This window comes from Anarhichas minor, unplaced genomic scaffold, assembly GCF_050575085.1.
Source record: "Anarhichas minor isolate MPS153535 unplaced genomic scaffold, ASM5057508v1 ptg000073l, whole genome shotgun sequence".
Classification (NCBI taxonomy): domain Eukaryota; kingdom Metazoa; phylum Chordata; class Actinopteri; order Perciformes; family Anarhichadidae; genus Anarhichas; species Anarhichas minor.
This window is the reverse complement of record NW_027466519.1, coordinates 9,265,405-9,291,978: the sequence shown is the minus strand read 5'-3', so window position 1 is coordinate 9,291,978 and position 26,574 is coordinate 9,265,405. Positions and strand designations below refer to the sequence as shown.

The following is a 26,574-nucleotide window of genomic DNA, read 5'->3' as shown; positions in this document are numbered from 1 at the left end:
TCTTCTCGTCATTTTGCCACAACAAAACAAAAGAAACGTATTTTCAGAAATGTAGGTTTATTTTCCTACATACAAATTCAATGCATTATCCTTTCCATATATAATATTATAAATATTATGAAGAATAAAATGTGCATTACCTTGTCAAGGTTATCGACACCCCCTTTGTTGTGATTGTAATCTTCGATGATTTTTGGCCTTTTGTCATCCCTGTTGCTCACAGCAGCATCCCGATGCAGAGTGCTCATCAGAAGAACATTTCTCTGTTTTTTGGGGTGATAGGACACCAGAGCATGGGTCTCGGTGAAGGCAAACTTCGATGAGAACAGAGCCCTGTCCGTTTTTGACACCAGTGCAGGGGGAAGCTCAGGCTTATTCCTCCATACTGTTCCCACCATGTACAGCTTTCTTTTCAGCAGCTGCAGGCCAAGGGCATGTGAAGTGAAGAAGTTGTCACAGGTGATCGTTTCCCCCTGGAGACCTCCTGTCATGTCAAGGACAACTCGCATGCCCTGATTTTTTTCTGACTGCGCACCAGCAGGTTTGCCAGTGTATATTTGCATGTTCCATGCATAGCTGGACCTGGCATCGCATGCTGCCCATATTTTGATCCCATATTTCCCTGGTTTACTCGGGATGTACTGTTTGAATGGACAGCGACCTTTGAAGGGGACCAGGCGCTCATCCACAGTCACATTTGTGCCTGGATCGTACATCAATGGCAGGAGAGACACCCACTTGTCCCATACGTCTCGAATGTGAGCCAGTTTGTCTCGTGCACGGCGGTCTTCTCTTGTGTCTTTATCATCAAATCGAATCACTCTTGAGATTTTATGAAACATCTTGAGTGTCATGGTAGCACGGAAAATTGCCCTACCAGACTCGGCATGCCATAAACTAGATGTAGCTTCTTTACTGGATCGGTACACGCCAGCGAGAATCAACAAACCCACATATGCCTGCAGGTCCATTCGATCCATCTTTCTCCACTTGTTGCCATACACACGTCGCCCCTCCTTGTTTGTCATGTTCAGCACCACCTCATCAATAGGCTTGGACAGAAACAGGTCAAAAGTGGACTTTATGTCATCAATACGAGACCTTGCATATGCGGTTGGACCATGGTGGCTTGTCTCTCTCTCTGCTCTCTCGACTGTCAACATGCGTCGTCTGTCACTGGGAGGGATGGAAGACCAGATAATTTTTTCATCCTTTGACTGGAAATATTCTTCTATCACAGCTGGGTCCTCTTCCTCAGATTCCTCCTCATCAGTTGATTCTTCCTCTTCATCATGATAAGTGCAGTCCTCCACTTCTGACACTTCTTCCATTTCAGCTTCAGATTTTACCTCATCAGTTGATTCTTCCTCTTCATCATAATAAGTGCAGTTCTCCACTTCTGACACTTCTTCCATTTCAGCTTCAGATTCTACCTCATCATGGTCATCATTTTCCTTCACTTCATGCCCTTCTTCCATTTCAGCGGGCGATGTGGGGGCTTCTTCAGAGGAAGTAGTAGCATGTAGTCTGTAGGTTGGATCCATCACCTCATCATTATTTTCCGTCTCTTCTGACCCTGAATCCTCATCAGTTGATTCTTCCTCCTCATTATGTTCAGCATTGTCCTCCTTGTTATTCTTTCCCACATCATAGTTCAAAATTAGCTCACAAGCCTCCTGTGCAGTATAGCACTTCTGCCTCCTCATTGTGCTGCCTGTCTCTCTCTAAAATGTGAAATGCCCCAACACCTGTGAGAAAAGACCTATTTTTGTTGTTGTCATAACCATTGCTTGACCCCACACATCAAACATCCAAGATCAAAGATGTTTTGGAAAGCAGTATGGTGTGACAATTTGCCCCATTGAGCCACTTTGTGCTGCGGGGTCTTTTTGACCCCAGAGGACAACAGAAGTTATTCAATTCAATAAATCACCCTTAATTCAATCAAATTACCTCAGATTTATTTTAATCATGAAGAGCATAGTATCGAACGCCCCCCATTATTTTCAGACCATTTGATGAATAAAAAACATATTTTGACAGCAAAAGATTTCTTCTGGGATCATTAATGACCCCAGGACAACACAAGGGCTAGAGACACAGAGGTGAAATCTGATTGGATAAAAGCTCTACTTAAAACAAGCTGCACTGGAAGCAGAGCAACTGAGGAAGACAGTAGCTGTGCAATGAGAAAATAAGATGATGGGAAAAATATTTTTATAAATTATAATACATGTAGTGTATTTAAGAAACATTATTAAATTATAAAATAGATATAACTTTGTGATTCAGTTTAGGCCAGCAGAGAAGGCCTTGCAGGCCCTGACGGCCCACCACTGCCTCCACTACATGACCCATTCCGCACAGCTTCTCCAGTTATTCTTTTTTTTTAACCAAAATGTTCTGTTTGTTTGTTTTGTTTGCGCCTCTGTCTTTTTTTTTCTTTTTTTTTGTTTACCCTGTAAAGCGTCTTTGGGTATTTTGAAAAGCGCTATATAAAATTCATTATTATTATTATTATTATGGAAAAGCTAATGCCAGTGGCATAAAGAACAATACAAGTGAATAGTTAATTATCTTTAAGTACTGCTGCTCCACTCACTTCCAAAAGTCTGAAATAATTAAAGACAGCTGGCCATGAAACCATCCATCTCACAAAGCCACTGTAGTCAAAGTGGAGAGACGAGTACAGGCAGTGCTGGACATCAGAACGTTCAGTATGAAGGCAAATCACTGTCAAAACCGAGAGCGCAAATGAGATCCACGCGCGCGCGCAAATCAAACAGCCGCGCGCGTATTTTACTTTGACGAGCGCTTTTACATCACTCCGCGAGCAAAATTCGCTGGAGAAACTTTAACCTGTTAGTTTTTCTTTTTGACAGTAAGTGGGCGGACCCAGTCGCCATTGTATCTCTACATCTAATTGGTTACAATCCTCGTCTTTGGATAAACCGGATATCACTCTGACACAGACGCTAGGGGGAGATTTTCAGATTGCACTACATGTCGGGGGCAAATAATGTACATTTTACTGCACGGGTACTTTTACTTTCTGCACTTAAAGTACATTTTGCTGATAACATACTTGACTAAGGTTTTGAATGCAGGTATTTTACTCGTAGTGGATTATTGTTTCATCAGTATGGTATTAGTACGTTTACTGCAGTGAGGATCTGAATACTTTTTCATCCACTTATTACTTGTCAGTGATTTAAATTGGGCAAACAGTTATTATACAAACAGTGGTTCCTAATCTTGTCTCCAGATCTTTGAGCAGGTCCAAATTGTTGCTCATATTATATAAAACTATATTATATCTCTTCTGTAAACACAACAATATGATCACATCATGTTTTACTCAATTAAGATCAAAGAGTTTCTTTGAGCTGTTTGTCACAAGAGGTTTGACTAATCTGAGCAATTTGACTCCATTTACAAGATAAACACATTTTGAATTATTGTATTTCAAAACGCTATTAACATAATTTGTATTTCATCAGCCTCTACAGTCTGAAAAGTTTACAAAACCTGTCAGACAAATGTAGAACATCCTGAGATGTAGTGGAGTAGTGTTTAGTGGCGGATTGAAAACCACCTCTATCAGAACTACCGTCTGTGTCAGAGTGATATCCGGTCTATCCAAAGACGAGGATTGTAACCAATTGGATGTAGAGATACAATGGAGACCGGGTCCGCCCACTTACTGTCAAAAAGAAAATCTACTCACGAGTGAGCAGGTAACAGACTCACGAGCGAGCGGGTTAAAGTTTCGCGAGCGACTTTTGCTCGCAGAGTGATGTAAAAGCGCTCGTAAAATATAAGTAAAATATGCGTGCGACTGTTTGATTTGCGCGCGCGCGGATCTCATTTGCGCTCTCGGGTTTTGACAGTGATTTGCCTTCATAGTTCAGAAAGAATACTTAAGAGGCTGGAAATTGTCAATATTTGGTTTCTCTATCGAAGTGCAACAGTCAGTTGTTTGAAAGAATTGCTCCGGTTACAGACATTTTAATCAATTGCGTAGCAGCAATATGCCTGAGTGAATTTTTCCACTAAACAAAAATAATGTATTCAATTAAATTTATTTGTGTAGCCAAAAATCAAAGTAGCCTCAGAGGGCTTTACAATCTGTTCAGCCTACAACATCCTCTGACCTTGGACCCTCGCAGCAGAAAAGGAAAAACTCCCCCCAAAAAACTTGAACAAGGAAAATCTATTGCACCTCTGGCCAACCTGGCCAACCTCAGGTTGTTATGTGTACAGAATGAACAACAAAATAGAATTACAATATAGTCAATCCATATGACATTGTGATGATCTGATATTTAAGAGTCCACATTTAATACTCCTATTTTGTTGCATTGTTGTGTTGGTGGTGTTAATTTGTATTAGGATATTTTGTATAACTCCTCTTCTGTTTACTTTTGATTTATTTAATTGAAGTGGCCGTGGGGCACACACACAGTCTCCATGTGGTTTTGGGTGGGTAACTGCTCTAATGGAAGCTCAGAGAAGTGTGTAAGACTGCAACTCTGCTTCCTGGTCTCAACTCTGGGTTGTCATGGATTCGGTCAAGTTCTGTATTTAAGTATAATTTTGAGGTACCTAAACCCACAGTATTACTACATGTATCTGACGGATATAGTTATTATACTTACTCTGCAGATTTACAGTATACACATTAAACATATGTTCACTTTATGAATTAGGATGCAATCAAACGACATGGCTCCAACATTAAACTGCTGTTAACACCTTAATGCATTATAATCCCATATTATAACAGCCCATATATAACACTCTGAAGGGGTACATCCTTCACTGAATAGGCGGCTTTCACTTTTAATACTTAAACAATGTTTTACAGATAATACTTCAGTACTTCGACTTAGAACGGACAGACATCCTACAGTGTACTTCTTCCACCACTGACAAAGACACTTTCACAGAACTAAAATAATTTAGGGCCTGATATAAAAGGTGCATGATGTTGATGCCTGTCTCACATGTTTCTACATTGTTTGGAGCTTGGCAGAATGTATAAAGAAGTTTAAATGGCATTGACATAATTGCATAACTTATACACCTTTTCATTGCCATTATGTTGCCAGTGCAACAGCTTTGGTCCTTTTTTACTTCCTGGTAGCAAGCCTACTGCATTAACAAACAGGAAATAAAAAGAGGCCCATTTAGAAAGTGTGTGTTGCTACGTTTGAAAAGGAGTTAAGAGCGAGGGAGCCATATCATCCATGAAATGTAATTGTATAGTTTTAAGGTCATTTATTACATGGGCACTGATGGTCTTCACCGACAATTTAGGTTAAATTAACGGGAACACTTTTTAAAAGCAGTAGCCGTAGCCGTACAGTCTATCTGTGACGGACCCGCTGAATGGATCATGAATGGATCATGGATGACTGTTGCCATGGCCACACTACTCTGTTTTTCAAGCGCAGCCCACTGCTGGGTCTACCGCGCCAGGAATGACTTTAACAGTCTGATTGGCTCCTTCTCTCTCACCAGACATCGTACAACTCACGCCATTGGTCTGCAGATACGGCTCTGGCGCGTGGTTTTGATTCCTAATCTCCGATTGGCCAGAGATGTGCGGGACTTGGTAGCGCCGCATGTTGTGTGTGAGCTGTGATTGGCCAGGAGGCCAGGTGCTGTAGAGCAGGGCGGACGCTGCGCTGTCATCGTCATACATAAATACACTTCTGCCGGACCGTCAGAGAGTGGTGGACCGGACACAAATAACGGAGTAACGTCAGTAACATTTACCGTCACACTCAGGTGAGAAAATCCATGTAATGTTACGGTCTGCAACTTTATATATTTTGTATCACCAAAACAGTTAAATGTGTTATAATCGTCTGTTAAGTCTTGATAGACGATATTAGTCAACATAAGCTTGTTATCGCGGGTGTCGGTGTGGAATCTTAATTACATCAGAATAGCTCGCCACTCTTTCATGTCTAACACAGTAAGTTAGCTTTATAAATGTAACAAGACACAGCTAGCGTTACATCAGGCGGCTGTATGGAAATTCCAGCCCCATCAGAAAGGAAGCGGTCCGTCACCTATTGGGTCCGGGTGGCAATATAACTGCTGTATTATGGGCCAGCAAAAGTAAAAGTCTTTTCTTTTTAAATGGTCACATAGTCTTTCAGGCAACAAATCTGTCTTTTCTTCAACCATTGACCCTAAAACGTGACCGAGTCTAACGGGTTAATGTTTCAGATTTTGGAATTAACCCAAATTCTAGAAGATCCCATTGACCTTTCACCCAGTGTTGCTCTCCTCTAGCCTTTGTATCTGCTCTTATCTCCCAAACACAAGCGTTATGTAGCCGTTTAGGTACGTAGGCTAGCTAGCTGTCAAACTTAAGACATAATAAATATGCCACATTTAACTTTAGCCCTGTGCCGTTACAGCTAGCGTTAGCCACTTTCTCTGGTTTCACGTCTTCTGTTAACCTTAGCTCCTGGCGTGTTTGGTTGGTATTTAAACGTTAAAGCAGAATAGTATCTCAACCAGCACAATACATATCATACTACTATTGAAACGGCCGTAGCTAGCATGCTAGTTATTGGTCAGTGTTTTCTGTAACCTTGCCAGATAGCTAAACTTACATTAGCTAAAAAACGTAAGATCTCTTAGCTAACAGCGGAACAACGTCACAACCATATTGTCTAATGTTGCTTTGTTGCTCCACTGTTGGCTCTAGTGGACTGTGAGGTTATCAAACAGTTACTCAGTTCTCTGTTAACATGTCCAAAGGGCGAAAAAGTACATTTGTGTGTTGATGCACCTGAACAAACAAATGACACTTGTATATCAGGAGCACTGATTGGCTCCAACACTGTAGACAAATGTAAGGTTGTTTTACTCCAACAGCAACAACACACAACATATTTATCACATTGATGTAATGCTGAACCTGTAACCTCTTCTCAACCCATTCAGGATGCCAGGATCAGCCCCGATCAGCTGCTTAGGACCATGGCCCAAAGATGTAGGTATCATCGCCATGGAACTGTACTTCCCGTCCCAGTATGTGGATCAGGCCGAGCTGGAGCAGTTAGACGGTGTAACAGCTGGTAAATACACTGTGGGCCTGGGCCAAGCTCGCATGGGCTTCTGCTCAGACCGGGAGGACATCAACTCTCTGTGCCTGACGGTGGTGCAAAGGTTGATGGAGAGGAACGGTCTGTCCTATGACAGCGTGGGTCGACTGGAGGTCGGCACAGAGACCATCATCGACAAGTCCAAGTCTGTCAAGACGGTCCTCATGCAGCTGTTTGAGGACTCTGGCAATACAGATGTGGAGGGCATTGATACCACAAACGCCTGCTACGGGGGTACGGCTGCACTCTTCAATGCCGTCAACTGGGTGGAGTCTAGCTCATGGGATGGTGAGTGAACATAGTTTATTTTTCCCATTGATTGATTCATTGTATAGTCTATGAATTATCAGAAGTGTAGAAGGTTTTGTTCAGTTGCATATTGATTACTGCTAAAGCCTGATTGATCAGATGATTCCATTTTAGCACATAATAGCAATAGTCAGTCTTAATTGTTAACAAATATATTGTTACATACACTCTTATAGGATGGTTTGCTGAAACAGTCTTGTGCCTCTGTGCTGATGAATACATTTTAGAGAATCGACTTGTGTGTATGTTTGTGTATAAACATGCTTCTCCTCATGCTCCCTCTCTGCAGGGCGCTATGCTCTGGTTGTAGCGGGGGACATTGCGGTCTACGCCACAGGAAGTGCCCGACCGACGGGAGGTGCTGGTGCTGTGGCCATGCTGGTCGGGCCTAATGCTCCTCTGGCCTTTGAACGAGGTCAGCCATGTGACCTGTTCACTGTGCACAACTTGTCAGGCAGCACTCTTCAATGATTGATGTATTGATAAGACCCCACTGTTATTTAGCCGATCCCATCATCCAAATGCTGATTAAGTCACTTCACTTTTTTACCAAGTTTTAATTGAATCTTCTCTGCTGTTAAGCACTGAGATCATTGTCGTCAAACACTTGGAAGGAACATGTGCATAAGAGCCAGGCTCTCTGTCGTCTCATATCTGTCTTGTATGAATTTTATTTGGGGACAATTAAGTGACTTTTACAATGTGCACTGGTTAGTTGAGTCATTGTATGTGTTGAACTATACATTTAAATACCAGACACTATCTCAGTCATTCTCTGAAAGTTTATAAACAGCAATAGAAAAGTTAATCTGTGAGAAGATTAAAAAAATGTTCCAGCTTAGTGTAGGCAGCCATAAATGCATAGAATGAGCTCTACATATGGAAGGACTTGAATTGATCCAACTGCTGCTGCTGTTGCAGGTCTGCGAGGGACCCACATGCAGCATGCATATGACTTCTACAAGCCAGACCTGATGTCCGAGTATCCAGTGGTGGACGGCAAGCTGTCAATAGAGTGCTACCTGAGTGCCTTGGACCGCTGCTACTCTGTGTATCGCAACAAGATCCATGCACAGTGGCAAAGAGGTGGGTTAAGACTGTCGTCTATGATCAATATAGACCGATGCTCCATTTCAAAGTGCTCCTTGTAGACAATGCAAGCCCAAGAGGGGCAGAGGTGTCAGAGATCACCACGCATGTTTTCACTAATACCCCGTTTCCCCATCATGGTCCCTGTTTGGTTTTCCATTAGCAGAAGTTGTGGATGGACTTAGTACCTGGTACTGTTTTTGGTACCAGCTCAGTTGAGGTTACAAGGGAGCAGAGCGGATACGAGAAGGTGGAGTAAAAACACTGCAGACCTCCAATTGGTCACAGAGAATCATCATGGAACGCCATTTTTAAATGTACCATCAATGGCGGCACGATTTAAAAAGAAAAAAAAAAAAATTAAAAAAAAATAATAATAATAATAATAATAATAATTCAGCCTGCAAACCCACAGCGTGGTGGAAGTACAGAGGTTCCTCTGTTTGGTTGCGAGAGACCACGCTGTTTGTGTCGCATTGAGGATGGTGTCACTGCAATTTTACGTTGCGTTGCTATGACGATCAGAAGAGTCCTGCCTACATGAAATGGTATTACTATATATATAGGTAGATAGCGGGTAAAATAAGTATTGAACACGTCACCATTTTTCTCAGTAAATATATTTCTAAAGGTGCTATTGACATGACATTTTCACCAGATGTCGGTAACAACCCAAGTAATCCATACATACAAAGAAATCCCAACAAACATGTTCAGAAATTAAGTTATGTGCAATAAAATGGAATGACACAGGGAAAAAGTATTGAACACGCTTACTGAAATTGATTTAATACTTGGTACAAAAGCCTTTGTTGGTAATGACAGCTTCAAGATGCCTCCTGTATGGAGAAACTAGGCACATGCATTGCTCAGGTGTGGTTTTGACCCATTCTTCCAAACAAACAGACTTCAAATCTTCAAGATTCCGTGGGCCTCTTCTATGAACTCTGCTCTTTAGTTCTTTCCATAGATGGATTCAAGTCAGGTGATCATCTGGGCCATTCTAGCAGCTTTATTTTATTTCTCTGAAACCAATTGAGCACTGTTGGGGCCATAATCTGGAAGTGGAAAGAACATCATTTAACCATAAACCGGCCACGACCAGGTTCTCCTCGCAAGATTTCTGACAGAGGAGTGAAAATAATTATGAGAAGAGTTGTCCAAGAGCCAAGGACCACTTGTGGAGAGCTTCAGGAAGACCTGGAATTAGCAGGTCCAATAGTTTCAAAGAAAACAATAAGTAATGCACTCAACCGCCGTAGCCTGTATGCACGCTCACCACGCAAGACTCCATTGCTGAAGAAAAAGCATGTTGAAGCTCGTTTAAAGTTTGCTGGCACAACATTTAGACAAGCCTGTGAAATATACGGAGAATAGAGTCTGGTCAGATGAGACCAAATTTGAACTCTTTGGATGTCATAATACACACCATGTTTGGAGGTCAAATGGCACTGCACATCACCCCAAAAACACCATACCAACAGTGAAGTTTGGAGGTGGGAGCATCATGGTGTGGGGCTGTTTTTCAGCATACAGCACTGGCAAACATCATATAATTGAAGGAAGGATGAATGGAAAAATGTTCTTGATAAAAATCTGCTCCCATCTACCAGGATGATGAAGATGAAACGAGGGTGGACATTTCAGCAAGACAATGAACCCAAACACACAGCCAAGGAAACTCTCAACTGGTTTCAGAGAAATAAAATAAAGCTGCTAGAATGGCCCAGACGATCAGCTGACTTGAACCCAATAGAAAATCTATGAAAAGAACTCAAGATCAGAGTTCATAGAAGAGGCTCACGGAACCTTGAAGATTTGAAGACTGTTTGTGTGGAAGAATGGGCCAAAATCACACCTGAGCAATGCATGCGCCTAGTTTCTCCATACAGGAAGCTGTCATTACCAACAAAGGCTTTTGTACGAAGTATTAACTCAATTTCAGTAAGCGTGTTCAATACTTTTTCCCTGTGTCATTCCATTTTATTACACATAACTTAATTTCTGAACATATTTGTTAGGATTTCTTTGTATGTATGGATTACTTGGGTTGTTACCGACATCTGGTGAAAATGTCATGTCAATAGCACCTTTAGAAATATATTTACTGAGAAAAATGGTGACGTGTTCAATACTTATTTTACCCGCTCTATCTATCTATCTATCTCAGAAAAGCACCTTGTCCAAAAAGCGAGTGGAGCCGAGCTGAACCGTACCATGCATTGGAAAGTCAGCATTAGTGACCTTATTACTGCTCCATGTTAAAGACCGTACATCTGAAGACGGAAAAGCCCATAATACTGCTGCTACATGATGGGAGCAGTTGACGGTATCGGTGTGATCCTTCTTCTTTACCTGGTGTATCTGTTAGTCAGAGTACCTTCTGTTGGAAAGAGGATGTTGCTGAAGCATGTGGAGGGACTGGTCCGATAAGAGCCTGATGAGTTAAGAGGGTTTAGGACGTTCTCTGTGCTAAAGGGTTTACCTCAGTTCAGTGGCCATAAAGTAGTTTAATGAGATGAGCCTTTAACCTAATGTGTCAACAATGTACATTTAGCGTCTTTATGGACATTTGCAGCTCTCCTCTCTGGACTTGATATAATGGGCTGTGTTTCTAGGCGGCACAGAGACATCTCGCAGAGACACTGTCCCCTTGGTATTTTGTACGTGGTGCAGAGGTGCAACACGAGGAGGTGTATGCAGATAAAGCACAGCCAGGTGAATTGCGTTTGGATAAAAGCTATTCTCATTGCTCTTTGCAACCGTGTCAATGAAATGGAACCCAGTGTGTTAGAAATTCTTGAGGCTCATATGATCTAATCCTTCTTCTTCTTCTTCTTCTTCACAGAGGGCTCAGAGGAGCGTTTCAGCCTGGATGACTTTGACCATCTAGTCTTCCATTCTCCGTACTGCAAGCTAGTGCAGAAGTCGTTGGCTAGACTGATGCTGAATGACTTTCTAAACCACCCCAGCCCCAACACTGAGACGGGACCCTTCACAGGCCTCGATGCCTTCAGGTACACTCTAACTAATACAGCTGGACAGCAGACAGGGGTGTGGTCCTTTAAGAAAAACGGGCCTCTTGAATACAGTCCTGATTTAAAGGAGCACTCCTGTCGGTGTGGACGTTGTTTTCAGCTGTAACCTTTACATAGATAATATTAGATTCTATGGTAATGCTGTGAATGAACAGCTTGTTTTACACATCGTGCATACTAGGGAGAAAACCTCCCTCTTCTTCTCTAGCATCAGCACACAGACACGTCTTTCACTAGTTCTCCTGGAAGTCCGGCTCTCTCCCCCTCTTTTTTCACATAGAACGAACAAGGTAAAAGTGCACATGTAACTGGTGCTCCAGTGGTCCCCTGAAACCAGTGCTAAAATGAGCTTAAGTCAGCTCTAATAGCTAGAGTTGCCATGTCCTAGATGTGCGAAAGTGCCAGAGGCTTTCAGCAGTCAAGCCAGCCACCATCTTGAATCGCCTCTATTCATGCAGTTACAGTACATCTTGTATACTAAATAAAAAGATTATACTGCAGAGAAGCACAATGGATTTCTGCTCAAAATGTTCCTATGATCATGTAATGCACATTACTGTACAGGGAAAGTCACCTCATAGCACATTGTAACACTGACAATGCCTCATATTTGAACTTTCATAGAAAATGTTATGACTGGACATATTAAGATGCTAGCCTGATCTCTTAGGATCACAGATATGATCATTTGTAACTAGTTTTGAATTGGCCTCAGCTGTTCCCCAGGGAGCTGATTGATTGCCTGTAGCTTCAGTCCTCTTATCTCTGACCATGTCATACATGGAGTCATCAGGTGGTACATGTCAGGCACAGAACATATTGGTCACATGGGTCCAGTGGTTGTTTGACTTAATAAGACATAATATACTGTAGTATTTCATCTCGCATGTAAAATATAATATACTCTTGCTCTGCGTGTGGAATGACTTTAGTCTTCATACATTTCCTCTTTATCCTCCAAATGCAACAAGTTGTTCGTCAACATATGACTTCAAATCGTACAATCTCAGTATTTCACTCAACAAAGATGGTTTCTCTATTAACCAGGTGGCAAAAGTACAAGCTAGTTATTCTATGACATCAGGAATGGTGATTCTGATGAATTGTGTGTGTTTGGATGGTAGAGATGTACGACCAGAAGAGACCTACTTTGACCGGGATGTGGAGAAGGCCTTTATGAAGGCCAGTGCAGATCTGTTCCAGAGGAAGACCAAGCCCTCCCTGCTGATCTCTAACCAGAATGGAAACATGTACACGCCCTCCGTCTATGGCTGCCTGGCATCAGTCCTCGCAGAGTAAGTCTGTCTGACTTTTTTCATTCATTCATCTCATCATTTAATCACAAAATGTGTTTTACATCAGATTAAAATAACTCAAAACAACATTTCTAGATTCAGTAAAGACCTGAGCAGTGAAAAACACAAAGTGTCTGCTGAAGAACAGACTAACCCTGCTGTAGATGCTCTGCTTCAGTAGATATTGAACCATAATGGAGACGGGTCCTGAACCCAGGTCCTCAGCACCCAATGCAAGTGGATCTGTTGGACGAGTCCCTCCTTTTTTTTCAGGCAGTGCAGCATTGGTGTGAGAGGAAGCGGAGCCTAACTGGGCTCATTCAGTCACTGCAGAGCCTTCCTATTTACCTAATACTACCAACTCAAACTCATTATTTTGACATAACCTGCAGCTAATTGTAAGGTGAGATCTTTAGACAACAGTTAATTGTTACACTGTATATGCAGTTCACTGCGAGTCTCAGTGTTTCAGGGACTTCACTGTGAAGTCACCAAAGTTTCTGGCTGCAAAGAGACGGCTCTCATAGATTCTGGTGTGGCTCATTGAACTGGTAGAAACAATTGAGTGTTGGCGTATGTAAGGAGACTGTTTGTTTTTCTCTGTTGCAGACACACATCTTCACAGTTGGCAGGACAGAGGGTTGGAGTGTTCTCTTACGGTTCAGGATTTGCTGCTACTCTGTATTCTCTCAGAGTCACACAGGACCACACACCTGGTGAGTCAGCCACGGTCCGGTTCACCTGTGTGATGTGGATTAAGTTAGAACCTGAAGTCATGATAGAACTGTAGAAGCTAACAGAAGGTGTGTTCTTCCATGTGATTCGTTGACTTTGTTTCAGGGTCTGGTCTGGAGAAACTTGTGTCCAGCCTGAGTGACCTGAAGGCCAGACTGGACTCGAGACAGAAGGTTTCGCCTGCTGTCTTCTCTGAGAATATGAAGCTGAGAGAAGAGACTCACCACCTCGGTATGACCCTGCTGTCACTGCTGCTCATGTTTGGTTCTGCTCGTTCACAGTGACCGTCACAAGTCTGGCAGGAAGTAAAGTTCTTTGAAACTCCTGAAAACAATGGCTGCTCAACCTCTCTGGCTGCTGTTCGTCACAACTATTAAACTATGAAATTATGGGGAAGATGGAGCTTGACATGACTCACAATATTGAACTTTCAGGCTGTACTGCAGTACGCGGTGAGCTAGTACAGGAAGGACTAAATCCTCTTAGTAGCTTTAATATCGCTGTCTGACCAAAATTATCCAATTTTAAAATACTGAATTCAAGAAGAAAGCTGATTTTGATGTAAAGAAAGTTTAAAGACACTTGGGTTAATGGTCCTTAGCAGACCAACAACACTAAAGTGGAATGCATTTATCAATGGGTGTACTTTTTTTTTTTTTTTCTATCTGTCCTCACAGCCAGCTACGTCCCTCGAGGCCCAGTGGAGGATCTGTTCCCGGGGACATGGTACCTGACCCGAATAGATGACAAGCACCGTAGGGAATACGCCCAAAGACCTCTGGACAATGACCTGTCAGCAGAGCCAGAAATAGTTCGCTCCAGCACTGCCCCCGAGGTACAGGAGGACTAAACGTTTGAACATGCTATCTAATGTAGATCAAAGGAACCAAGGTCTGGGAACACAGTGACGTCAGTATCGAGTCCTAAAAAGACTTGATTACATTCATCGCATACATCTACATGCATAAAAAATGACCGAATGAAACAGTCTTTCTGTAAAGGAGGAGGAGTTTAGAGCAGCCGACTGGTGAATGTGACGTGACTGTTGTCCTACTGATATGATTAGTGCGTGTTCATAACGGAGCAGCAGGTCGGATATGAACCATTTGGTGCTTTGTTAACCAGCAGTTGTTTTCCTCCTCCAGCACATCCCCAGTCCAGCCAAGAAGATGCCTCGCATCCCTGCAGCCACCGCCGGCCCCGACGCTGCCGTCAGCAACTGAGCACTGAGCTTACCTCTGAGAGGTATCAAGGAAACTCTAACAACTAGACGACACTAGAGGTCCGACGGGTAGTAAGACCCAACAGTGTCCCCTCTGAAAACACCAGACTAACTAAATTAGGTTGGAGCCGTGTGGACGCCTTCCCATCGTCCCCCTGTTGTCCACATGTAATACTGTCGGACAGTAAAGTCCATATTTGACCACAGAGTCTATTTTGATCACGATAATCATTTGTTTTAGTAATCCTTTATTTCAATGTTAACAATTGTACATATTTTCCTTTTACATTTGTGCAAAGTGGACCGTTTCTATTTGGGAGAAGCACAGGCAGATGTTTGCAAAGATTATTGCTGATGTTGATTTAAACAAGCAGGCTTCCTACTGGCAGCTGGCAGCCAGTGACGGGAAGAGGAAATGGACATAATGAATGTGGTTGCAGGCCTCCTGCTGATTAAAAGATCAAAGGGAAGTGTGCCGCAACCGTGTTAATATATTGAAAAAGTGCTGACGCCACAGCAGCCGGAGGCGGAGCTCCTACCCACTCTGCTCTTTGTGTTCAATACCTCAGTTTTCTATGAAAAGATGTGGTCAGTTTTCTGCAGCTTCATCATGTGACCCTGTGACTCCCCCCCCCCCCCCCCCCCCCTCCCATCAGGAGCAGTGGGACTCAAGACTCACCCAGAGAGCTTCACAGGAGGGAGGTGACTCATGTAGGAAACATGAAGATGTTAAAGTGGGAGTTGTGTTCCATGTTGCACCCAAGCTTTTTTGGATAACACCAGTCATGTATTGCCATGAAAAGCCTAAACCCATTGAGTGTGTAGCTGCTGCTGTTCTACGTCAGGTTAACTCAACCTTCCAAAGTAATTTGCTCTGATTGTTTTCAAAGTCTCCACAGACAGCTTGAGGAGATGCACGGCAACATTTGTCATGAAATACTTTGTAACTCTTAATAATTCAATTAAATGAACAAATGGTTGATTAATCATTTATCAAATGACAAACTTTCTGTGGTTTCAGTGTCTCGTTTGAAAACAAAGACCTTTTCACGGTAGTCCTTTAATGTTTTTGCAGACTAGATGATTATGTCTTTGAGTCACTCCCACCACGTGTACAGTAACAGTTCTTCCTTCCAGACAAAGAGAAAGCAGCCAGCTAGTTGTCATTCCATGATGGCCTGCAGTAGTCCGACTGCAGCCGTCCTGGGAGCTCTTCCTGCTGTCGTGGAACACACAATAGTGAGGCGACGTCAGTGGGTTTAGACTTTTTCTAAAAAAGTAACAACTAACTGCAAAACATTACACTAGTGTCATCCTTCAGTACAATCTGCAAAATGTCTTTTTAGTTGTGACAGAAGAACATTCTTAGATTATTGAAAATGAGTCATGAAACTCCCCTTTACCCTTTGGGACTCACACAGAGGAGAGATACATCTAGTGTTAAAGCCTAACCTTTGTCCATCACTAGGGACTTCTTTTATAATTCTGGCATTTTTATGTTAATGTACAAGGCATACGTTTCTGCAAGGGGGTGAGTTTTAGTTTTATTTCAAATTTTGGAAGTTGAACCTCAGCTCCTATAATAAAGTAGCCAAAATACAGACACTTAAACCCTGAAGGACAAAAATGTCCCCATGGAAACCTAATAAAACCACAATGTTTGATTATATCATATCAAGCTTACATTGTACTTGTACATGTTCTCATGTTTGCTCTGTGGGGTAAAACGTGCTGTTCTCTTGGTGTCCACTAGGGTCATCACGGCTCTATAATGGAGCGCTGCTGTATTTGATGAAGTGCATCATCTATGTTGTTGCTAATCATTGACATATCCCAGACTGTGAAAAGAAATCACTTAGTATCCAGAAAATTACTTTTTTGTTTAACTTTTCATGAAGGGTTAAAATTCTGAAAACTAATGCAGATTTGGTAGTTATGAGACTGAAATTGGTCAAAAGAGAACTCGGTAAAAGTGAAGAATAATAATAATATATCATTTTATGGTAGTTTTTCTTGACATGGACATTGTGGTCCTCTTCAAGACATCAGGGCAGCTTCTTCAATGTGAGGCACAGGGGTCAGGTTTACACTCCAAACATCCACATCTGCTTCAGTACGAACAGGCTCACTGCTCCACCCAGCAGCAGTTTGCTGAGAATAATACAGTCTGATACAACAGCCCTGCAATGAACACTACCTCCAATCACTTTTTAGTGGTGGTGTTGGACGTTGAAGATGTTTCTAATAGTTTCTTGTTTGTTTTCTATCAATAAAGCAGACTGATTATTCAGCACCTCTTCTATAATGCAGAATGACCATGATGTTGAATCTCCACCTCTAAAACTACTGTTTCAACACAAATGGAACCTAGGCTGAAAAAAGTGTAAATGACCAGTGTCCTATTAAAGGTTGATTCTATGTAATCCATTCCTTTATAAACTGACAGATGCTGAGCTCACTTGTCCTACTAATATAATGTGCCTTGGCTCCAGATGTGCAGTCACTACACACAGTTCAGAGGAGATGGCGGATAGCTGAGGGACCAGGGAGTCTGGTACAGCGCAGCGCTGGCTCCGCCTCATTAAAAGCTTGAGAGCAGCAGCAGTCCGATGATATATTGGCAGTAAAATATTATAGATTGCACCTTCATGGGTATAAACTAGATCAGACAGTTGTGCAAGAGTTATTTGCGTTGTGAAAGCACTTTGTGAGCCAGTGATTGGTAGATATGAATGTGTGTTTTGGAGAGACGCCAGTCAAACTGAATCAGCTGCTGTGAATATGAATCACAGTGCAAATAGCTGAAGGGAAACATATGAATCCAAACTAAAGGGCTGTGTTTCATGGAGTTCTAGTTTAGGAGTCGTAATAGTAACTGACAAACTGTCTCGACATATGTCTGATCAGAGCTGTTCATCAAATATGTTCACATCTTATTCCCATCTCATAAGGCTTTCAGTCCTTATTCAGCACTAAGGAGTGTTGTGGAGGGTATACATGTCCCTCACGAAGGAGATTCTCCACATCAGGGTCATAAGGTCATTCCAGGTCCTAGGTTGGCGCTGAGAAAATATCTTAATAGTGCTTTTGGTGATGGTCCCATTTTTAGTCCAAGAGTCTCGCACTATACCTCAGTAAACATTGTAAACATGAGTTCATGGTCTCAATCTCTAGTTTCAAGTCTTCTTCAATACAGCATGATGTTCATTTAGTACATTATGGTCCATTTAGAGTCAAACAGACCATAAAGCAGGGTATGCTTTAAGGCGGGCTTACTGTGATTGACAGGTCTCTACCAGAGCCGTATACGACGTCTCTACATCACTCCTCCACAGTCCAAATAGGGTCACTTCAGTCATTGGTTGCGATGGACAAATTGCCAAACTCGAGGCCTCATAACATCTGTCCACAAACCAAATGGTGATGTCTCACGATGACTACGTCCACTTCTTATGTACAGTCTAAGCCAGCAACATGTGTCAATTTCCGCATGTCCCCTGAAATAAACACAAGTGTTTATCTGGATCAATTATTTGGTGAGGGCATTACCAGGGTCTTTCTCAGGGCACTCACAGTCACATCGAGGGCCCTCAAGTTACCTGTGGAGAAGTCCAACACAGCGACGCTCAGCCAGAGGCTTGTGGGTATCCCCACACCTGTCCAGCACCTCTCCTTTACAGATGTTGCCCAACGGGACAGGGTTTGTCAATGCTGCATATTTAATTACATAAATAATTACAAGCAAAACTCTCACATTTTCAATGCTAAATTGACTAGGTTTTTGACCCCTCTACATGCATAGTTAAAGTTTTTTTTCACATCACCCGTTTAAGTTGTGTAATTACATAAAAAGCTTTGCAAAGGAACAGAGCCCCTGCCAAGTTCCGGTTTAACAGAGTTTAACAGAAGAGCAATAGAGAGCATCTTGACTGGAAACAGTACAAACTAGCACGGGATGTCTATGGACCAGTACAGAAGGTTCTCCATCTACCGGCATCAGTGATATCGGTGAGGTGGGGTGCCTGCGCAGAGCGTTTTTTTGTATACTGTAGTTGTGTCAGCTGGTAATGAAGCTCTGTGATCTTGGTCACAGTGGTCATCCTGACATGCTGAGTTGTCTGAAGACTATCGCTTGACTGAAGCATCACACAACCTCCACCTCTGGTGGTTTCTCATACTGTGAGAAGAGTCTGGTGGGTCCAGGAGCACCTCATCAAACAGGAGATTCAGGTTACTCAGACAAATAGTAAAATATGGCAGATTCAGTTAATATAATAACTACTGTTATTAATATATACTGATGTTTTATCAGGGCCAACCATATACAACTGCAAATACATTGGGTCTTGAATGAAGGAGAGGCATGTATTTAACAGGGTGTGTGGTGATCACAGTGCTAATATCAAGAAGAGCACAGTATGATATGCTGACGATATGAACAATCAAGATGGCCGCCGAGGACAGGTGTGGTGTGTTGGGCTCCACACCAATCCTCTTATTTAATATTTTACTCCAGACTATATCAGTTTTAGCCGATGCTTTTCAACGAAAATGCTTCAACTCAAAGAAATACTTGAATCAAAGACAAGAATCAAGTAAAAGCTACAGAGAAAATGGAGGTGTTTGGACACTGTTATTCTGCTTGTGGTTTTTGCTTGTTCCACCTGCTCAAGGCCTTTGTCTGGCTGGAAATCAATCAATTACTCCTGGACAATCTGCACTTTTGAATAACTCACCGAGATTGAATTTCTTTGGACACGGATATTTGACTGTTTATTCCATTTTCTGGCAGAAAGAACATTTCAATGGAATTTCTAGTAGAGACAGCAAACAACGCACCAAGAGAAGCAAACAAAGGTATGTTTACAGCACTCTACTGTTTCTGCTGTTACTAAGTGGGGATATACAACTGAATCCTGGTCCACTAGCAAACTTTATCCTAGACCAAGAAAGTGCTGTGTCCAAGGATTATCTTCATGAATCAGTGCAAGTTTGCTATGATTGTACTGGAAGGAAGGAACCAACTGATATTTTCCCTTTGGGACTGCTGGCTACTGTTCAACAGCAATGCATTGGTGGCTCTACTCTTCATCCAGATAAATGTGAACTACTGGATGGAAGAAACAAACTTTCTGCCACCACCAGGTCTGGCCCAGGCCCAAGTAGCAGCATACCAGCTACAACCTGGCTGGGCCAGGCCCTAGCAGTAGCATGCCAGCTACAACTAGGCTAGGCCCAGGCCCTAGCAGTAGCATGCCAGCTACAACTAGGCTAGGCCCAGGCCCTAGCAGTAGCATGCCAGCTACAACTAGGCTAGGCCCAGGCCCTAGCAGAGGCATGCCAGCTGCCGCTAGGCTAAGCACAGGCCCTAGCAGTAGCATTCCAGCTACAACTGGGCTAGGCCCTGGCCCCAGCAGTAGCATGCCAGCTACCACCAGGCTACACCAAGGCCTCAACATCAGCATGCCAGCTATCACTGGGTCAGGCCCCAGCAGCAGCATGCCAGCTACCATCAGGCTACACCAAGGCCCCAACATCAGCATGCCAGCTACTACCGGGTCAGGCCCTGGCCCCAGCAGTAGCATGCCAGCTACCACCAGGCTACACCAAGGCCTCAACATCAGCATGCCAGCTATCACTGGGTCAGGCCCCAGCAGCAGCATGCCAGCTACCATCAGGCTACACCAAGGCCCCAACATCAGCATGCCAGCTACTACCGGGTCAGGCCCAGGCCCCAGCAGCAGCATGCCAGCTACCACCAGGCTTCACCAAGGCCCCAACATCAGCATGCCAGCTACCACCGGGTCAGGCCCCAGCAGCAGCATGCCAGCTACCATCAGGCTACACCAAGGCCCCAACATCAGCATGCCAGCTACCACCGGGTCAGGCCCAGGCCCCAGCAGCAGCATGCCAGCTACCACCAGGCTACACCAAGGCCCCAACATCAGCATGCCAGCTACCACCGGGTCAGGCCCAGGCCCCAGCAGTAGCACGCAAGCTACCACTAGGCTACACCCAGGTCCCAGCAGCAGTATGCCAGCTACCAACCGGTCTGGCGTCCGGATCAACACCAACAAGTGGGTGAGCCCTGAGAACAACACCATCACATACTGCGACGGAGGAGACATTTTACCCATTGATAATACAAACTCAATTGTCAATCATTTTAGTCCACTGACTAACTCACACGCTGATATGGATACCTGTTCACAACAAATTGAAAACTCCGAACATTGCGCTGTAACAACGAAAGTGAAACAAAGTGGCCTGAATCCAGCTGTCAGAAGATTACGTAAACATAAACATTTCAAAACGGTCAATCATGCCCGGGTGCTCTGGGATACGCACGCAAGACCTAAAGGACTGTTTGGGGGGCATTTGAATATTCGAAGTCTCTTGCCTAAAATGGATCAAATAAAACATCTTGTTGTGGATTCAAACCTGGACTTTCTGTCTCTCAGAAACCTGGCTACATATAAACTCGCCCTCTGTTGCTTTGAATGTACGTGGATACAATATATTTAGAAGAGATAGATCTAGTGGTAAAGGAGGAGGAGTAATGTTTTACATTAAAGAACACCTTAACTGCAGCCAGATTGAGTGGTCAAGTGATGTCAAATTGGAATGTATTGGTCTGAAAGTGTCACTATCATCTCAAATGTCTCTTACTCTTATATGTCTCTACAGACCACCATCGTCCAAATGTGAATTTTACGATCAGCTTAATTCCATGTTAAAGGAATGTGACTTCGACAAAGAGGTTATATTAATGGGTGATTTTAATGTAAATTGGGAGGATAAGTCTGGAAGAAAATCCCTAAAACGTACAATTGATTGCTTTAATATGACCCAGTTAGTGAACAAACCCACAAGGATAACCCACTCTTCTCAGTCCCAGATTGATTTGATTTTTAGCAATAAACCTGAAAGAATGATCAAAACACACAATATGGTAACTGGTATGTCTGACCATAATTTGATACTTTTAACAAGAAAACTTACAAAGAAACGTTTTAGTATGTCTTCTACCAGAAAGGCTTATCAATTAAGAATACCGAAAGGTGACCAAAATTAATTTGAGGATGCTATACAAGGAATTGATTGGAGCAACTGTTTAACGGGTGCAAGTGTGGAGGAAGACAGCAACATCTTCTTATCCACAATACAGACTACAATTAACAGTTTCCTTAAAAAACCAAAATTAAACAAAATCAAAAAAACACACTTCCATGGCTAAATAGTGACATCTGGAATTTAATGAAAAAACGGGACTATGCGTTAAAATTGGGACTCAAGTCTAAATTAGGAAATGATAGGCAGAAATTCGTAATGCTGAGAAATTAGGTAATGAAATAACTTAGAAAAGCAAAAGCTAATTTTTTTATTAAGATCATTGATGAAGCAGGAGGTAATTCTAAAATAATATGGGATAATATAAAGAAGTTGACAGACAAACAGAACAGCAATTCAAAGAAGCAACTTAAAATTAATGTGAACGGGTGCCTTACACAAGATGAAGTTGTAATTTGTACAGCTTTCAATTCATACTTTATCAACTCAGTGGAAGCTTTAAATCGAAGCTCCAGTATTGGTCAATTTGATCCTACACCAGTAAATGAAGGTCAACCATGCTTCGCTATTCAAGAAGTCTCTGAATCTACTGTCACCAGAGTTCTAGGCTCACTCAAGAACTCTAGGGCCAAAGATGTTTATGGAATTGACTATTTTTCTAAAGAAACATAAAGGCACACTCGCTCACCCGATCACAAGCATTGTCAACAAATCTCTCAGACAATGTGTGTTTCCAAAAGGATGGAAATCAGCCATAGTAACACCCATTTTTAAGTCGGGAGATTCAACCGATAGCTCCAATTATCGGCCAATCAGTATCCTCCCTGCTGTTTCCAAAATTGCTGAAAAATGTGTTGCAGAGCAACTCATTAAACATCTCAACAGCTCTCCATATCAGCTGCATCCTATGCAGTTTGGTTACAGGGCTAATCATTCGAATGAAACAGCCAACTGCTTCCTCTTAGAGAATGTGAAGCTTAAAATGGATAAAGGGCAAGAAGGCTTTTGATACGGTTAATCACAATGTCCTGATTAACAAACTGTCAAAATTTAACTTTTCCCAAGAGTCTCTTGCCTTGCTGAAATCCTACCTTGAAGGAAGAACCCAGTGTGTCAGAGTGGGTGATGTTACATCATCTACTCTAAGATCTAACGTGGGAGTACCCCAGGGTTCTATTTTAGGACCTTTACTATTCAGTTTATACATTAATGATTTGCCGGCTGTCTGCGATGGGTGTGATATTCAAATGTACGCTGACAATACAATGATTTATGTGCACGCAAAGAACAAAGAACAAGCTGCACTTAAACTCACGTCCACAATGACAAATGTAACTAAATGGCTTGCAGATTCCTGCCTTCACCTGAATGTTAACAAGACTGTTTGTATGTTCTTCACAAAGAGGGCTTGCAAAGTGTCACTGGAGCCAGATGTTTATATTGCTGGTGAGAGGCTACAGGTAGTGTCAGATTTGAAATATTTAGGAATTTTTATTGATTCTAATCTCTCTTTTAAAAAAACAGGTAAAACATGTGACAAATGTCTTAAAATTTAATCTCATGCATTTTAGATATATAAGACACTGTCTAACCATGCAAGCTGCAAAATTGTATTTTAATGCAATGATTATCCCCCATCTGACCTACTGCTTAACCAGCTGGGCACAAGCCAGCAGCACAACATTAAAATCCATTCATATTCTCCATAAACAAGCCCTAAAAACACTTGATAAAAAACCCAAAAGTCACCATCACTGCAATATTCTCACCAAACACCATATCCTGAGTTGGGAGAACATCATTAAATTCACTGATGTGTGTCTGGTTTTTAAAATTTTACATGGTATGGCCCCACCTCCACTTAGTGATTTTATTAAACAAAGCACTCAAAGCAGCAGACTCACTAGATCTGCTTCAAGAGGTGATTGTGTCATTCCACATAGGTCAAGCTCATTTAGTAAATCTACATTCTCTGCGAAGGCAGCTCACTCGTGGAATGCTGTGCCACCACACATACGCACACAAAACACGTACCAAACATTCAAGCATAACTTAAAGAAATGGCTTGTTGCCAATCAGGTGTGCAAGCATTGATGTACTGTCTGTCCTGCCTGCTCGTTTCATCTATATGTGCATTTGTCTTGATCAGTGTTGCTATTTTCCATTGTTTTGATGTGTATGTTAAGTGCTTCAGTGTTATATGTGCTTGTCCTGTAGGTGGGTCTGTTCTGCGTGACGCATGCTGAAACCTGTTGTGTCTGCTCTGCTTTAATGTCGTACACTTTTCTTTTGCTGTGTTTCGGTTTTGTCTATACGTTGCTGTCTGTTTCTCTATGAATTTTAACTCCGTTTCAATTTGAGATTTTGTTATTTTAGGCTGCCTTGAAACATCTGGCCAGGGACAGCAGATGGAAATGAGCCTCTCTGGCTAACTCTGGCTCACTTACAGTGCAACTGTTGATTAGTGTGCATTGTCCCTGAAAAATAAATAAATAAACACATTTTTTTGCATTATTTTTAGCATGTTTTAATATGTTTATGGAAACAAACCGGCGTGCGCACACACTTGTAATGTGAGTCGTGTGAGAGGAGATTTAATCACACACAGGGCAACAGCAAGAATCACGACACTATAGTTATCGTAGATTAAGGAGGTACGTAGAGGGAGGTAGAGCTATATATGTCCAAAATGACACAAAAGACCAAGGCTTTTACTAAGCTTAATGTCTAGATTTTGAATATAGACAATCAAAACATTAGACATACAGCAAAATGACATGTGGTTTTTAATGGACATAGTCGGAGTGAGCATGAACAAGAATCCATTGAAAATTTACTACAACCTCTTAAGGAACTGTTTAAAAAAGTATAAAGGATTATCTTATCTTATCTTTATTTAACAGTTAAAATATGAGGAAGTTATGAATATCATAATTTCATTTGAGCTGACTGCCTTTAATTTTCTCAAAAACTGTACAGTAATATCTGATGAAATTATACATGGGCATAGTGAGGGTTTGTAAGGATTTGTTTTAATAAAATGTCAAATATAGGTAAATCATGAATATCAAAATGTCATTTGAGCTGACTTTGCCTTTAGTTTTCTCTAAAACTGTACAGTAGAATTACATTACATTTGACATGGAGATATATGGGGTCATCTTGAACAGAACTCCAATGGTAATTTTAGCTAACCAATGAAGGAAATGTTTTTTTTTACAGATCAAAGATTATTATTAGGTAATATTATAATTATCGAACCCTTTTTCAATTAAAGATTATACAGCAGTGTAACTTCAGATTTTATTATTGTTGTATTTCACTTAATGTACAAAATGACGTTGTTTTTGACTTGTTATATCAAATTGGACAAATTATTGATGAAATATAGGTCTATTTCCGGGCTTTTTGGGCTATCCAAGCACCCGTACCGTAGCACCACGAATAGACAAGCATTACATTTCAAGCGCCGGCTGACGTGACCAACGTTCTGCGGATGACGGCTCACTTGACCGCAGTTATATAGGCATGTTGCATGTTGGACTTCTGTCATTGGTGAGTCGTGGATGGCTCAGCCAAAGAGCAGCAGTACACCGAAATGTCCACGGAAGAGCGACACCGCCCCACCGCACAGCGACGCGGCCGCCAGGGTGGAGTTTAAGCAGCAGCACTGCTGAGGCGGATAGGGAGGGGAACCAAGAGACGCTGTCTGGCTTTTCCCCTTGCTCAAAAGCTCGCTCTCTAACCGGAATAATCCCAACACCTTCAACTATTTTGGTTTTCAAAGTCCGAGGGGCCGCCGGCGGGAGTGGATTCACGCGCTCAGGTCAGGCTTAATGCTTCTTCTTTTTTTTACTTTGAAAAGTTTCCACCATTCTAACAAGAAGTCCTTGACGTCAGCATTAGACTCGACGTGGGAGCGAGACAACTCCCGAAAAGTAATTTACGCAGATTAGGCCGCAGTTCAAACTACCGTGTATGTGAAGCTAGTTAATGAACATATCGGAAACGATGTGCTGGTAAGTAACACCACACAGTTGCGACAGACAGCGAAATATGCCCCCCACCCACACACACGTACACACGCACACTAAACTCAATGTCCTGTAGGCTATTGAGGAACATGCAGAGATGTGTTCAAGTTTCCGTAGAGTAAGTCTGGCATTCTGAGAAGTGTTGCTCTGTCAAAGTTCCTAATTTAAAAGAGCTTACTGTCTCGAGACCACCTCCACAGTCCGGCTCGGTGCTGACCTACAGCAGCCGCTCCGCTTCATGACCCATGTGACGTGTTCAGACCTGGTCCGGACCTGTATGTCCAGACTAGCTCGCATGTGACCTTCTTTTCGGGTCTTTTAGTTCTTGTCTAACACAGCTGGGCGTGTTAACAGCTAGCAGACAAGCGAGAAAGAAAAAGTAGCCTCCGGCTGTAAATTCTTACACCACTGTGATGTGGTGTGCGACAGGACGGAGGACTTTGCAGATAGACGTGTTTACTCCGAGCAATACACTTGTGTCAGTAGTGGACTAGAAGACAGGTTGGTATGCGAAAACCTGGTCTGGAGGATTGTGTGAGGCCTAATAACAGCGTGTACATGTTGGCACATGATATGACTGCCTCGCCAAAGGACATTTTCACGGATGTCCATAAACCTATACTGTAATTCCGTGGTCGTTTTTGATTCTAAATG

The 26,574-nt window shown here is 42.4% G+C and overlaps 2 protein-coding genes across 11 annotated transcripts in view; both read left to right on the top strand.

Moving 5' to 3' along the window:
• Positions 1 to 5,658: 5,658 nt before the first annotated feature.
• Positions 5,659 to 24,400, top strand: hmgcs1 (3-hydroxy-3-methylglutaryl-CoA synthase 1 (soluble)). 10 transcript variants are annotated; one of them, XR_012947830.1, is made up of 12 exons: positions 5,659 to 5,793; positions 6,967 to 7,415; positions 7,726 to 7,851; positions 8,358 to 8,522; positions 11,374 to 11,542; positions 12,688 to 12,858; positions 13,468 to 13,574; positions 13,699 to 13,824; positions 14,271 to 14,428; positions 14,739 to 14,838; positions 19,608 to 19,672; positions 20,265 to 24,400. XR_012947830.1 is itself a non-coding variant. In XM_076079541.1 (11 exons), exons 2-10 carry the CDS (start codon positions 6,968 to 6,970, stop codon positions 14,814 to 14,816), a joined length of 1,548 nt encoding a protein of 515 aa, XP_075935656.1. In that variant the 5' UTR covers positions 5,659 to 5,793; position 6,967; the 3' UTR covers positions 14,817 to 14,838; positions 19,608 to 24,400. The 10 variants fall into 10 exon arrangements, 3 of the variants coding, with proteins under 3 accessions (XP_075935656.1, XP_075935655.1, XP_075935654.1); XR_012947829.1 differs by having other exon boundaries at positions 14,739 to 16,054; XR_012947827.1 differs by having other exon boundaries at positions 14,739 to 18,235.
• A 1,156-nt stretch (positions 24,401 to 25,556) lies between these two features.
• tln1 (talin 1) overlaps positions 25,557 to 26,574 on the top strand; it is an 84,003-nt gene continuing 82,985 nt past the window's right edge. Inside the window, exon 1 of the mRNA XM_076079536.1 lies at positions 25,557 to 25,712. The gene's annotated coding sequence lies outside the window, so the exon portion shown is untranslated. The remainder of the gene's footprint in view (positions 25,713 to 26,574) is intronic.

Bases quoted from the DNA above. Each gene is read 5' to 3' on its own strand.
- hmgcs1 (XM_076079541.1), top strand. From the start codon at position 6,968: ATGCCAGGATCAGCCCCGATCAGCTGCTTAGGACCATGGCCCAAAGAT. The intron at 7,416-7,725 runs GTGAGTGAACAT...CCCTCTCTGCAG, and splicing joins GGAGTCTAGCTCATGGGATG to GGCGCTATGCTCTGGTTGTA. The intron at 13,825-14,270 runs GTATGACCCTGC...CTGTCCTCACAG, and splicing joins AGAAGAGACTCACCACCTCG to CCAGCTACGTCCCTCGAGGC.